Raw genomic sequence first — 15,356 nt, 5'->3', positions numbered from 1 at the left:
TTCATTCTTGGCAATCACCTTTACAAGAACCAGTTATCAGACCAACTCAGTCAGTGCCTTGTACCGCTTATGTTTCCCACCGACACTAATGCACTCGTAGCCTGTGCACATACGTTCAGGAAGAACCAAGCCATTTCCCCCGCCACTCCTCCACAAGTAAATTTGATATAATCTGGCGTTAGGAAAAAAAATAAACCTAAATGCTCCTGCTGCACCTGCCAAGCTCTGGATTCCAGGTCACATCAGTTATGCAACCGTTACGTGACTGAGGTAGCTCGGCAGTCACAGCAGCAGCCAGTACTCCTCCCTGCCTCCCATTCCTCATGAAGCCCTGATTTATCTCCGTAGCAAACCCAACGTATTTTAGCAGAGGTGTAGGACAATAAGCATTCTGCAACTTGCAGATTGGAATCCCATGCAATTGTTAAAGGAGTTGCCAGTTCCATCTGTCCTCTCATGCTATTCCTGGAGCACCAACACTGCTACATGTGTCTATTTTGCGTATCCATTAACTGAAAATTCTCGGATGAGCATCACTGCTGTACAGGAGGAAAGAAACACCAGTTCGCATGGGCAGCTAGTAATTATTTTTCCTAATGGCAACGTCAGAATTCTTCTTCTGCATTTGGAACACGGGAACTCTTAAATTCCTTGAGTTTTTCAATAGCAGAAGATACTGAAATCTCTCCATGAACTTTGTTGTCTCTTGTTCGCACGTTGACAGCATTATTTGATTTCTCCTTTTCTCCAACCACTGCAAGACATATCACAAACAATATTAAACCGACTACCCACATAACAAAATGAGAGTCTAGACAAACTCTATGCCTGACATCAAAACTTAAATGATACTCAGAAATGCGGTGCCGCAATTACCCAAGATGAAGTTATACTGGGCCAGCTGTGCGTTTCTAATCTTCTTGTTTAATGTGCAACTTTGATCTAGATCCACATCTGACATAAATCCTGCTTCAAAAAATTTGCTGCAAACCTAAAACAAAAAGAACAAACCACTCAATATCACAGTATATATTCTACAACATAAATTTGTACATGCTGTAATCCCTGATCTCTTCCAATAATTAATTCATGTATATGCATAATGTGGCTCTTGTGAATCATTGTAAGGAAGTCCATTAAGTTACTTGAAGGAAACTGCACACACACTTAAGGGCTTAGCAGGACTCCAGCTGGAAGACAATACAAGGTAACATCCGTATCAAATACTTGCTGATCTCCTCAGACAGCTACACTGCACAGTGTCAGAAATGTTTCCTCAGTCTGAGAAATGAGAAAGAAGAGAATGAACAAACCCACTTACGCTTGCACTAAAGGAAATGCAGGGCAGAGGGGTAAAACCAACCATGGTCAAATATAACATAGTCAAGAGTATACGTGCTGGGAAATGGAAGAAATCAGCTCTGCCCCTACTTTAAGCAGGTAATTCTGTAATGAAACAGTCAGTGTACAAGGTTTGTCATCCAGAATAGGCTTTTTTCTTTAATAATTGCTCAAGTATGTATACAGTTACAGAACCCAAAACACTTAAAGTTACATATCCCTATCTCAGGCTTATACAAATTTTAGACTATATGGAAAAATTTACACACACATACACCCATGTCTCCAAAATTATTAAAACATTCATTCTTTTCTCTAGGACAAATACTTGAGGAGCTATTAAAAACTGCTTGCTACTACGAAAAGGAAGGTCCTATCTCACCTGCTGGGCGTACTCTTCAGAAGTAGGTCCCACAGGCACAACCATGACCTGCCGTGGAGACAGCCAGAATGGCCTGGCAAGCAGGACAAGAAAAATAGGAAATCAATGGGCATTTTCCATTTGCATTCACATTCCTAACAATAACTTCTTTACTTTATAAAAACATATATGTTAGCTAAGGGTGTTGGGAAATATGTTCTTTTCCTCTTTTCAAGTTCACATAAAATAGTATACAGGCTGACTACAGTAAAAGGACACACATGGAACTTTGATCTTCTGTTCACTTCCCAGCTGACTTCAGAACTTCCAACAGAACTCTATTTTTTCCTATGATTTCTACTTCATGTAGAAGTGAAACGTAGACAGACAGACAGACAGGTGGTTAAAAGTAAAAAATAACTTTTCCTTAATACTTTAAATACATTAATGAAGAAATATCTTCAGAGTTTATTCAAGATTAAACAATACATCTTACAAGTTAAAAAAAATATTTCACGTATTAGGACTAGTTCATGTCTGTGGATGTAACTGCTTTGCACCTTCACATATGTCTAACATCTTCCCAGTACAAAATCATTATTTTTAAGAAGAAAGGAACAAGAACAATGCAGCAAACACACATTCAATGACAGTTCTTATTTCTGCTTTATTGTACATTTTTTTCCTACAACCTCACGAAATTGAATTTCTAATAATAAACTATCAGTAAAAGGATATTGTGCAACTCAGACCATAAAATTAGACTTCTTTCTTTGTAATCTTACCTACTAATTATGAGAAAATTCTAGGAATATTATTTTGCATTACAATATATGGGGCATAAGGGAGGATCTCTATTTTCTGTGTTGTTAAATGTTTCTTAGAAGTGTATTTGTGCCACATACCATTTTCCTCCATAATTTTCTGCTAGAATAGCTATCATTCTCTCCACAGATCCCAAAATAGCTCTGTGAATAATCACTGGTCTTTTCTTATCATCGCCATCCTTACTGAAAAAAGAATGAAGTTAAAAAACAAGAATCAACCAGCTCACACAGAGATAATCCTAACAATATTTTTCATTCTACTTTTCATGGAAAGACAAAATACAGTAATTTATACCTACACAAAATCTACTGCTTTTATTAAAAATACACTTTAAATCACCTGAGCTTTTAAAGGAGTACTGAGTAATCACAGTGACTTAAAATAACCATGCCAATAGCTAGTGGCATCGGCAGAAACACTTAAGTTTGAAAAGACACTCAACTGACTCAGGTCAATCTGGCCATTTAAATATTTATGTTCTTTGTTCTTACTTTTCTGGTATGTCTTGCTTTTATTTTGTTGCACATGATTTTACCTGCCCTTACTGTTGATTTCTTCCCTTAAATTACAAGTCTATGATTAAAAAAGGCCGGTTGCTGTTCATAACAGTATTATCACCTACCAAAGAGCTATAACATCTGATGTAGAAGATGCAGGAAGACCAAAAAACGATTCTTACTTTAGCTTCCCCATCAAACTCTTTATAATAGGCAAAACCAAATATATCAAGAAAAACAACCCAGAAAACGCGTGTTCAAGTCAACATGGTACTAAGATTAATCTGCTCAGTGGACAAAGATGCCTCTTCCTAGCGGGAAGCCAAAGTGAGACTTCCATTAAGAACTGTTCACATTTGGTTTATGTTCCTCAAAGTTAACTAACTTTATCTGATAAAAAAAGAATGAAGTACTTATTACAAACACACTAGCTCCTTAAGACATGTCTGAATTTGTAAGCAATGTCTTCAAAGGAGACACAGTGACTAAGCTGAAAAACTGACTCAGTGAGTTTTCTTTAGCATTATATATGATCGGTTGTCTTCAGAACTGGCAGACAAGATGGATCAGGGAATTTTCCTGCAATCAATAGCATTTACAATTAAAGTGAGCTACCATTACACTGAGGAAGTACCTTCAAGTTCATGACTTGAATCTTCTACTAACCGGGGATGTTTTCCCTTCTCATCAGGCTACTGCTGTACAGGCTAATCGCTTGTTAGGTGAGCAGCAGAGCACCAGTACATCTCAGTTTAATGAGAATTACAGATAATGACACTAACCTTTTTTGGGGTTTAATTATTTCCTTTAAAAGAGGAAGATATTTAGCTTGACCACTCACCCGACATAAGTAAGATTAAATCGAATGGGTAGTTGGAAGTCAAGCTGGATAGTAGCACATTGATGGTACCTCCCAATAGCATCTTTGATTTTAATATCAATCTGTGAAGCAAAACAACACAGTTACTATATATATTTTGTCTGCATTGCGTCTGTATTATTGTCCATCTCAAAGTTGTATTAAAATGCTGATTCACCAACCTTAGGACCATAAAATGCTCCATCTCCTGGGTTCAAATTCCATCGCTCTCCAAAGTTATTCAAGCTGTTTTGAAGTTGCTAGTCACAAAAAAAAAAAATAATTTATAAAAGGTATGGCAAGGTCTTTTACTGCTTAAGTCAAAGCATTTGCCTCTGAAATACAAATGGAGTCAACAGGCAGCACTACTCCTAATCAAGAACTTACCAATTTATGATAAATAATCTTGAAATAAGAGCAGTTCTTTGTGCAAATGTTGTGATTAATCAGAAAAAAATTAATAAAAATCTAATCAGTTCAAGATAAGGGGTTAAGTAAGAATCAGAAAGCTCTCTTTTTATGTAGAAACTTTGCATTTAATGTGACATTTTTCAATAAGCATTTCCAGTCAGGACAATGCTTAGCATCTGACGTAAGCAATTTCACTTATTCTGCTATTCAACATGAAGTAACTTAGTTAAATATCCACCTCTGCAAACAAATATTACAGGTTTTGTTTGTTTTTAAAAAAATTACCTTTTCTGCACGATCCCAGATCTCTAACTCTCCTAGGTAATTTTCTGGTCTTGTAGAAAGATGTAGTTGAAAGGTAAAACCAAAGACAGCATACACTGACTTCAAGAAATCAAGACAGCTCTTAATTTCTTCTTCAATCTTAAACATAAACAGAACGTATTAGTTAATTTTTTTACTTAAAAATGTAATTGGATTTACCGAATTCCTCATAATCAGAATATGAGAGTACATTAAATAAATGACTAAAAATAAAATCACACAAAAACTACATCCTACAAACCCAGATCTAGGTAACGGGTGAGAAGAGAACTGAGGTGGCGTGACTTCAAAGCATGGCAAGGAAAGTAATGTTCTTGTTAAGCCTGGGCTTCTGGAGCCAAACTGCATGAGTCAGACCTGACAAGAGTACATCAAGTTACTCATGCAGCTTCACTAAAATTATGGCATTATTGACAAAACAAAGTATTTTTTTAGTATTATGATGGAAAACAAAATGGGGTCAACAACTTTTTCTCTTTGCATGGGGAGATGCAGAACATCTTAGTTTTTGGGATTTATGTGCCCAATGTATCTTTCTAAAGGGACAACTTCTATGCAGAAAATCTTACTATGTAATTCACAATCAATAATGTCCCTCAAATAACATTGGTTTTTTTGACATAAACAACACAAAATTACAGCATTGCTATTTCAGAAACATGTAACAAAAGTTCTACAGGCTACTGAATTCAGCAATATTGCAGACGTTAATAAATATGGCTAAGATGACTGAGAAGGAAGCACCTAAACCTAGAAAGAAACCAAAAAACCCCACAAACCAAACCATCAAAAGCAGCATTATGATGCAAAGCAACACAACACAAGAAGCTAGAGATGAAATATATTGGGGATTTTTCTTCTTGTTTCATGATGGAAGGAGAAGGGGTTTGGGGTTTCTTTTGATGACTGGTAGACAGAAGGTGGTTGCTAGTTTTAGGGGATTGTTTTGTTTTGGGGTTTTTTTCACCTGTTCTATTGTGCAGAAGATGTGAGCATCATCCTGTTGGAAGCGCCTTACACGAGTCAAGCCACTTAAAGTCCCAGAGAGTTCATTTCGATGAAGAACTCCAAAATCTGCAAGTCTAAGAGGCATTTCCCTCCAGGATCGTGGACGATGGGCAAATATCAAGCTAGAAGGAAAACAAAAGAACCATCCTTTTATTCTTATAGAAGCTTTAGGACAACACAGAAACTAAAACAAGACCAGCACATGCAATAATTAATTTTAAAGTATGTGTTCAGGTTGTCTGCATCCTAAAAGGCAGGAAAACAGAGAAAGTGCAGCACTTGACGTGTATTGCTAAAGACCATCTAGAAAAAATACTGATAAGAGTATCAAGATTGGTTCATCTCTACCTTCTTTTGGTATACCACAATTGATGCCTATCTCTATTGAAAATAATTTATGTTTGCTTAGTGGTACAGACAAGTATTAACATGCATAAACCTAGCTCACTTAGTGCAGACCTACTGAAAGATCCTCCTATGAGAGTTGTATCTGGTCTGCTTTGGGACGCTGTCATGGCAGCTCCCTGGACACACTAGTTGCTTTGTAGTCTGTTGTAAGCGTACGTGATAACATGACTTCCCCTCAGCCCCACAAAAAATAAATATAGTAAAATAAGAAGTTTTTCAGGTGAGAGTACAAACCAATGTCCTGGACAATTCATTGGTTTAAGGGCAAAAGTTTCCTTCTCAATCTCAAAAGAGAACATATTTTCACTGTAGTGCTGCCAGTGTCCTGAAGTTTCCCAGAGCTTACTGTTGAAGACGTTTGGAGATACAACTTCAGTAAAATTACGCCTCCAATATTCATCCTGTAAAACAAGTTTAACATTTAAAAGTTGACAGATATTTTGACAAGCAAAAGCCTTCCTTATTCTTTGTAACTGTGTTCTTATGATCGTGATTTACTGGGAAGACTAAAGGCCTCCTACAGATATAGGTTTTGCACAACTGCCTTCTTCTGCCCTATTTTCTGAAAGGTTAGATCTGTATAATCATAGTGAAAATCTAGTACATTTATATATATACAGATGTTTCTTTCTGTGGGTAACTCAGTGCTCTGAATGGCCTACCACTTCAGATCAACAACTGATAATAAGCTTGTCAGGAGTTACCTTAGTATATACTCACTCTTATGAAATCCACAAGTGTATTATAGAGACAGGCACCTCTGGGAAGGAAAAAGCAGCTTCCAGGACTCAAGTCATGAAAGAAGAAAAGTTCTTGTTCCTAGGTAAATTAAAAACAGAATGCTCTAGCACCACTTCAAATGGAACTGCAGAACATGACTACTTCACATGTCAACACTGTTCACAAAAATGAAATATTACAGCAAGAAGGTGATCTCCAGGTTTACAAGTTCTCAGCAACAGTAGTTAATTTATATCTAGTTCTTACTCTCAGAAGTTTGTAGTAACAGTGGAATTCCACTTGACACTGTAGATGTACTTAAAAGAATTTTTCTCAAAATCCTGAAGCCTTGACCAGTCACAGTAACCAAAGCAGTTAAGCACATAACTACCACATCTGAAGGTTGATGGCTTAAGCTTGTGAGCAGGTCATTCCTTAATAGAATTGTGTCTCAAAAACAGCAGCTCAGCAGTGTGGCTATGATATATCTTTAGAGAACCACAGCCTCATCAGCATCTGTCCTGGGTTTAGCTGAAACAGTTATTTTTCTCCTTCTTTGTAGCTGGTGCAGTGCTGTGTTTTCGACTTCAGCCGAAGAACAACGCTGATAACACGCTGATGTCTTTAGTTGTTGCTAAGTGATGCTTACTCTGACCAAGGACTTTCAGTCTCTCACACTCGGCCAGTGAGGAGGGGCACAGGAAGCCGGGAAGAAGCAGAGACAGGACACCTGACCCAAACTGGCCAAAGGGGTATTCCATACCACAGCATGTCATGCCCAGTATAGAAACTGGGGGGAGTTACCCAGAAGGCCCAGATCACTGCTCAGATTGGCCTTTGTATCGGTCAGCTGGTGGTGAGCAATTGCACTGTGCATCACTTGTGTTTATTGTTTCCTTTTCCTTCCCCCTTTTGGTTTTATACTCCATCCCCTTGTTATTTCCCTTATCATTATTATTATTGGTGGTAGCAGTAGTGGGTTTGTATTATACCTTAGTTACCGGACTGTTCTTGTCTCAACCCGTGGGATTTACATTCTTTCAATTCTTCTCCCCACCCTTTCAGGAGCAGGGAGGGGGGAAGAAAAAAGGTGCGGAGTGAGGGCTGCATGGTTCTGAGTTACCAGCTGGGCTTAAGCCACAACAGCATCATAGATATTGTATACATAAACACTAGATAAGTTGCTTGATTGGTACTAGGTAATTTGTTTTTGAAAAGGCATAGAAGTAATCTGCCAGCAAGCAGTGAGAAATTCATTCCTGCATCTTCTTGGCCAACGATGCCAACCTTAACACGTGAGTTTTTCAAATAAATGTTTCCTTGCTTTCACCTGTACTGCCCATTGTGCCTTTAAACACCCACAAAGCTGCTTTTCTCTTAAATACCCTCCCTGTAAATCCACCTTCTCTACAAAATTATAGCAAGGGCGACAAAAATCAGGAGACCACATGCTAACAGGACAGATACTGGGTCATAATCCTTGTGTCAATCCAAAGTCTTCTGACTTACACTCAAATAAGATTAAGTCTGTTCATTCAAATCTAGTAGAGGAATATAAGAATGATATCCATGATATCTCAACTACTGCATGTACGAACACAGAACTATTACCTTATTTGTGCCTATAACAAAGAAGGACTAAACCTTATCATTTATACAACTTCCAGTAATTTCTCTCTTCTATGAAAATTAGTAGTGGTTTAGTTAGGATCTGAAAAGATTCTACATAAAAATGTTTAAGAAATACTTTCCTAAAGCAAGGGACTTCTTTACTGTTCTTTCTTCCCACTGTTAGCTTAACTTTTGTATGCAAGTGACGAGTTTGTAGAATTAAATTTGGAAAAACAAACACAGAAAAACAACAAAGGAGAATTAGTTCTATTACAGAAACATAAAAGAGAAGTAGACCATGAAACACATACCTTTCCAATTTTCCTGTGATCCCGGTTTCTGGCTTCTTCCTGGAATTTTTCCCATTCCTTCATCATTTTGTTATCAGGAAAGGATATCCCATATATTCGCTGCAGAGTTTCCATGTCAGATTTTCCTTCCCAATATGTAGAAGAATTCTGATGCACAAAACCCATACTTTAAGATACTATTATATAATATCAGGGAAAGGAGGAATAAACACTAATGTATTCAAATGTTGTGATTTCCACCCCCCACCTCCAGCCCCCTTGGGTAAAGAATTATATGTGCAGTCATCCAGCATTTGTTGACAATACAAAGATACTTGCATTGCCTTTTAGTCAGCATACTAAGACAAACTGAAGTGATTGGTGAAGTCATATTTTTATTCTACTTAGGTACCTCATGGAATGTTTTATGATCTCACATTATACCTTCCAAAAAAGCAGGAATTGTTCACATTCAAAACATAACGCAGTAGGAAACAGGAAAGACAAAACGAAACTAACTCACTGTCTCAGCTGAATGCTAGCTGTTTTCACAAGCTAATGCAATCCCTGGAACTCAGAGTTCCATAAACTTCAGTTAGGAATCCAGCAAATCAACTATGATGAATGTTCCAATGAGGTCAGTCTAATAAGGTTACCAAAATTAGCATCTGCGAGTAATTTAAGCTTCATTACAACCAGAGGCATCTGCAAACACTGTCTCTGGCTTTCCTGTGAGCAATGCCATTTTTAAACAGCAGCACTTGCAGATCTGCCAGGCTCCACTTTACCTTCAGTACCTGGAAGATACCACCTTACAAGGTCAAAATACTACTTTCTGACCCAGTATCTTGGACATTCATTTACTGCGTAACAGAGTGCATAAACACACACAGCACACTGATGTGACAGCTAGGACAGACTCAAACTAGGACACTGTACTACAATGTATAGTGCTGGCTGGAGATACTAGCACAGTGCTGCCACATTAGCTTAGGCACTGCGCTTGTCCTCTGTGCATGGTATAATTGGTTCCGCACCTTGTGAAGTTACTCCTAATTTGAGTACTTTTGCAGTGCTCTTCATTATAGCCTAAGCATACATGATACTGTACCAACTCCAATAAAAACAAATGCTCTTAACTCGCAGTGATGTACTCTTGTGATGGTCATTCCAAGGTCAGTAAACCTTGGAAGTAGATTAAAGCCTGTAGTTCTATTTGTACAAAAGGAGCTAGGAAAGAAAGGAAGGGCTATTTTCAGAGTAAGCACAGAAAACAATACAAAGGACTCTAGCATAATCACTTCAGGAGAAATAAATTGATAAATAAATCAACTGACCCATTAAGTTTTAATGCACAGTTATTTTAAACCTACCTTAAGTATCTTAAGGGCCTTGATTTTTCCAGTGTGTCTCACATGTGGACCCCTGCAGAGATCAATCAGTGGACCACATCTATACACCAAAAGGAAAAAAGAAAATGTTTATTTCAAAACTCTTCAGCATTTTTAGTTACAGTCACTAATGGCAAACAAGTCAATGCTTGCCATAGTCAAAGACACTGCTAAGTATACATTTGCAACACTGCAAATTCAAGAAAAAACACCATCAAAAAACCACATAAAAATTAATCTCCTCTTAATTTAAATGAGATATACCTAACAACAGAAATATTTCATACCTTTTAATGTGATTTTCTTTACCTGTATATTGTGGTAGTTGCTGTGTTCACCTTCTCATTAAGGATACGACACTTAAACTTGTTATACTGTGTGGAGAAACATAAAGAGTCAGAAACATCAATAAAAGGTCTAATAAAATTGTATTTTAAATTTATATTTTAAAATTATGTATTAATAATGCAAATGCATCAGTAAAAGATGTAACTAAAAAAATCACATGATCACATATACGTAAACAAAAGTTCAACATCCTTTTAGGTGAGTTAGAAAACAAGAGAGGAAAGGGACAAAAATGTAATTTCTCTGAGGATGTGTTAAACATAGTGATTACTACCTGAAAACCTCGAAGTATTCTGAAAGGCAATTAAAACATAGTACAGCAAGACTGGCAATATTCACTGTATAAGAGTCTTTTTTTACTTGTCTCTGCAAGTGAGCCCAAAGGAACGTACGCCTTTTGTGCACTAATTTCTTGGTCATCTCACTGAACTTGAGGTGTTTGCATGTAGTAAGGACAAGTTGCTATTACTGCCTGAAAGCATCCTGGACACCTGAGAGGGACACAGAGAGGTGGATAAAGGATGCTATTCTTTGTTTTACTACACAGATGAGTCAGTCATATGCAGTATTTTACGTAAGTTTATTCAAAAAGATCACTCTATCAGAATCACAGCTACTCCAAAGACCTACCTTAAACATGTCTAACAGGATCTCCTTTTTGACTTCTAGCCTTTCAAAAGCCTGCTTCTCTTTTATTATATTTTTACAGCGGTTCTCTAGCAGTGGGAACTCAGTACTAGATACATCTCTAAACAAAAAAGACATGGGCAAAGAAACATAAATTAGTTATTTTGATATTCCCATTTTTAAACAACCACTTTCTAGTGGTCTAATTTGAAACAGATGGGATGTGTTGTGATTTGTCACAGTATTTTGTTTCTTATAATCAGCTGTGCTTTCAGACACTAAGCTCAGAAACACAAATGGTATCACCATGAACAAACCCACTGCAATCATTCCTCAAACAGTCTTTGACAAGTTTAAATGTCTGCAAGATCTGTAGCTCAAAGTATATCTGATTTAAGAAAAAAAGAAGGAAAAAAAAAAAAAAGAAGAAAAATGCTCAACCCAGCTGCGGGACCTCGTTATCAGCTGATGCAGATTCAGTGCTCTCCCTGACAACAGGAAGATAAACAACTAAAAACCAGAACTGCGCACAAGGATTAGAAAAGTAGTAAACACCTACATGAGTTTGAAACCAAACTCCCATGAGTCTCCAAGCAAACTGTGTCCTGTATCTCCCAGGAACTTCAGACAGTTTCACCTAGACACACTACATTTTTCACAGAACATTCAACAGCTGCAAGTCCTACTGAAGACTGCTCTTGAACTGAAATACACACACACTTTCAACAATATATGTACATATAGATTAACCTGTCAATTTAAAACCATACTAGATCCATGATTTTACTTTTAAAATGCAGAAACATGACTGAATACAGAGCTTCAATACACACTATTGAAGTATAAAATTAAAGAAGTTTTACCTATCTTCTATATACATGTCATAATAAAATCCATTCTCAATCGGTGGTCCATAGCATAAGCAGCCCCCAAAATAATCTTCCATGGCCTCTCCAAGAATATGAGCACTTGAATGCCAGTAAACCTGCAAATAAAGTCAGGTGAGCAAGCGATGGGGTCATTGGCATTGTGCAAGTAAAAAGAAGGAAAAAACAAAGGGTATATCTACAGATGGGATATAGACTGGAATCAACATTGTTTGAATTCTAAGTGTAACAGTTTTCTGTTTTCATTTTGAAGTATGCGAAATGATTACTATAATGGCAAATGTAACAATAAAGCCCCATTGTATTTCAGGCTGAAAGGTGATTCTATCTCTCCACGATTCTGCCACCTTAGTACCTGTTGTACCTTGTTCATTTATCAGTTAGTTTCCAGTCAGTTAAGTCTATGCAATACTAACCACATCTAAAGTAATGCAGCCAATTAAGCTAGCACTGTTCATATACAGTATATTTATTAATTGGACTGTAAACACCATTACTTGAAATGTCAGGAGAGGGGAATCAACAACCCAGTAGATCAATACCAGTCTTATGTTCTAAGTTCCTGTTAATTCAGGCCATTTTGTAGCCACTGTTACAAGATAAAGCCTTTATAATCTCCTGGATGCCTCAAACAAGCTTGACGACATGAATAATTCTATGATAAAATTAAGTCTAATCCTAGTGTGTAAAGATAAACATGGGTTTAAGACTGAATCTATTAAAAAAACAACTTGGGTGTGTTACAAAGTATATTCATAGTTTAATTGACTAAGTTATGCTTACTTAAGTTTCTAATGAACAGTGCTGGGACAAGGAGGCGTACATTTCATTTATGACTCAAACCTGATACTGGAGAATTCTTAAAAACCTGTAAGACAGCCGCACTGTTTCTTTCAGTGCCTGATCTTCAAATACAGTGAGTCAAACCATAGAACATGTCTTAGAAGACATCAAACTATTCCAAGCTAGCATACAAACAAAGACATTTGGTATGATCTTGTTTGAGAAATAACTTGTTTATGTAAAAGAGAAGGGAAGAACACCAAGATATTCTTCACTTACAGATTACAGGTACTTAGTATCTAATCTTTGTCAAATTGTGACAAATAGATTACTTGAATAGGTTGGGGGGGGGTGTTCTTATTTTTAGTTCAAGATTTAAAAAGCATAATGCTGCAATCAATTTCATCCTTCAAACAAGTGCTTACTCACAGCTTTTGCTTCTTCATTATCAAACGTAAGCAGCTCCAGGGTACAATCTCCCTCCAGTGGACGATCCAGGTCCCACAATTCACCATTCACTTTTGCTATGACTGCATCTGAAGCCAACACTTGACTAAAAACCACAAATCACACGAGACCAAAATATTTAGGTTCGGATTTGCAAAAGCGCTTAGTTTTCTAAGCCCCATGAGACCCCACCCACATCTCATAGCACCTAAAGGCCTTTAATTAATGTTTCTGTGGTCTTCCTAAACATTTTCAACTTTTACAGTATAGACCCTTAAGGTCTTGAAGTTTCATCCAATGGGTTTCAGTGCTGGGGATCTGGAGGAAAAACTAACAACAGTTTCTACTGCTACCTGGTAACTCACAAAAACATCAGATGTCTCTATCATTCCCAGCAGTCTCACTGATTGGTACATTTTTTAATTGGAAGCAAGCATTATGATCCCAGCACAGAACTTCAAGCATCACTCAGAGCAGTGACTTCATCCAGCTGTTTCTTCTGCATTAAGATGAAGTTTCAATGCTTTCCAAATAAACCAGCTTAAGAGAGTCACCATCCACTGACCGTGGCATATTTATTTTATGCAACATGGTAAGAAACAAATGATATCTCAGATGTAAAACAGATATATCACTGCAAAAGTGCAACTCCTTGAATCTGCAGGTTACCTAATTCCCACAGCTAATTGATGTGGTGTGGTCTTCCAGGATTCCCCTTCAGCCACCTTTCCATCTGCCAGAATAATTTTGATAGGTTTGCTCTGGTTGGCCACTCTGTCAGCTAGCAAAGCATCGTGTTCTTTTTTCAGTGCTTCATAAAGCTTCAATCTGTCTTCTATGAAGCTTGGCTCACGCTGTAGCTATAAAATAAATTCAATCATACACATACGTAGTTGTGAAAGAAATAGAAGACAAGTATTCACAGCGTTTGTTCATCCCTAGAGGTTTCAACTGAGACCAGATTTAACTGTACCAGAATTTACACTACTACGCAGTAAAGCATTTGTAAATAATTATACACACGATAATCCCCTCCAACGTGCTATTTTATAGTGGCTTTCCAATTCTCCAATGCACCTTCATCAACCTGAGCCTAAATGGCTTTGTGAGGTTGACTTCAAAAAGCAGCCTATATTCCTGCCCCATAACTTGTATTTGGCTGACATTCCAGAGAAATCTGGGTAACTCCAACAAGCCCTCACTTCTTGCCAGTTCATTCAAAGCATCAGATTCAAATAAGATAGTTGATGGGAAGTTTCCTTTAGTCTGGCATCACACTATTAAGATCTGTTGAACTATAGTTAACATGGCAAACATCCTCCTTCAGTCATCATGAACACTGTTTAGCTGTTCATGAACTGCCATTCTCTTTAGGAACCACAGTACCCTGACTCTTATTTCTCAATAGCCCAAATCATTTTATTACATAAAAAGTAGAGATATAAGAATGTATAATTAAACCTACTAACTACATGCAAGATGAAGCTCAGGGTTTTTTCCCTATATGCATACTATAGCAAGCCTTGTTCCCAAAATCTGTGATTTCAAAATACAGCAAAGTATTTCAGATTTCAGCACTTTTTTCTGAACCTAGCCAAACAACACTCCTTCTTCTGTTAAGCGGTATAAAATAATCACTTACATCATTCTGATGTAGGTTCACAGCTTCTTTTTTCTTTTCCTCTTTATTTTGAGTCACTACGACAGTTGGACTTGCACTGGAGACTTTCTGAAAACAGTGATAATATTAAGTATACCCCTGTATCTTTGACTTTACCAAGCAATCATTGAAACAAAACAAACCAGGTAAGTGCAATATTGGGCTAAAAAAGCAATTATAAGTAATTAAGATGTGTCCTTAATACAGATGAAAGACTTCTCACCACACATCCGAACTGCACCCTGTTGATGTTCAGCAGCCATGGCAGAACTGCTCACCAAGTAAAATCCTCCCAACACAATTTCCCCAATTTTACTATGACACCCATCGCCGGCCAACTCTTCCCAGTGAGGCCTCGGGAGATCAGAACGGCCCAGTGAGTCACAAACACAACTTTCGGTGGTGTGATGAACTTACACCCCCCCTGCGCCAAGGCAGGGCTTTTGGGAGCAGCACTGCCGAGCGCTCCGGGCACACACGGGGAGCGGAGAGCCGAGGCAGGCTGGCGACCCCCCTGGGCTGGGGCTTGGCGCTTCGCCCCCTGAGTCCCCCCTG

General features: G+C 37.7%; 1 protein-coding gene across 1 annotated transcript; it reads right to left on the bottom strand.

Annotated features, from left to right (window-relative positions):
• Positions 1-605: 605 nt before the first annotated feature.
• On the bottom strand, positions 606-14,870 carry LOC104399624 (probable threonine--tRNA ligase 2, cytoplasmic; the record flags this gene model as incomplete). Its single annotated transcript, XM_010015877.1, has 18 exons — positions 606-754; positions 877-991; positions 1,724-1,796; positions 2,608-2,712; positions 3,869-3,969; positions 4,069-4,146; positions 4,583-4,720; positions 5,589-5,751; positions 6,272-6,438; positions 6,758-6,856; positions 8,680-8,826; positions 10,032-10,110; positions 10,359-10,423; positions 11,028-11,145; positions 11,888-12,009; positions 13,124-13,247; positions 13,811-14,001; positions 14,784-14,870. Coding segments are annotated over 18 exons (2,121 nt in total), but the record flags the coding sequence as incomplete, so codon positions are not given.
• Between the last annotated feature and the right edge of the window lie 486 nt (positions 14,871-15,356).

The sequence above is a fragment of the Nestor notabilis genome, unplaced genomic scaffold (assembly GCF_000696875.1).
Source record: "Nestor notabilis isolate BGI_N333 unplaced genomic scaffold, ASM69687v1 Scaffold8346, whole genome shotgun sequence".
NCBI classification, from domain to species: Eukaryota; Metazoa; Chordata; class Aves; order Psittaciformes; family Psittacidae; genus Nestor; species Nestor notabilis.
This window is presented reverse-complemented; position numbering and strand designations above follow the sequence as displayed.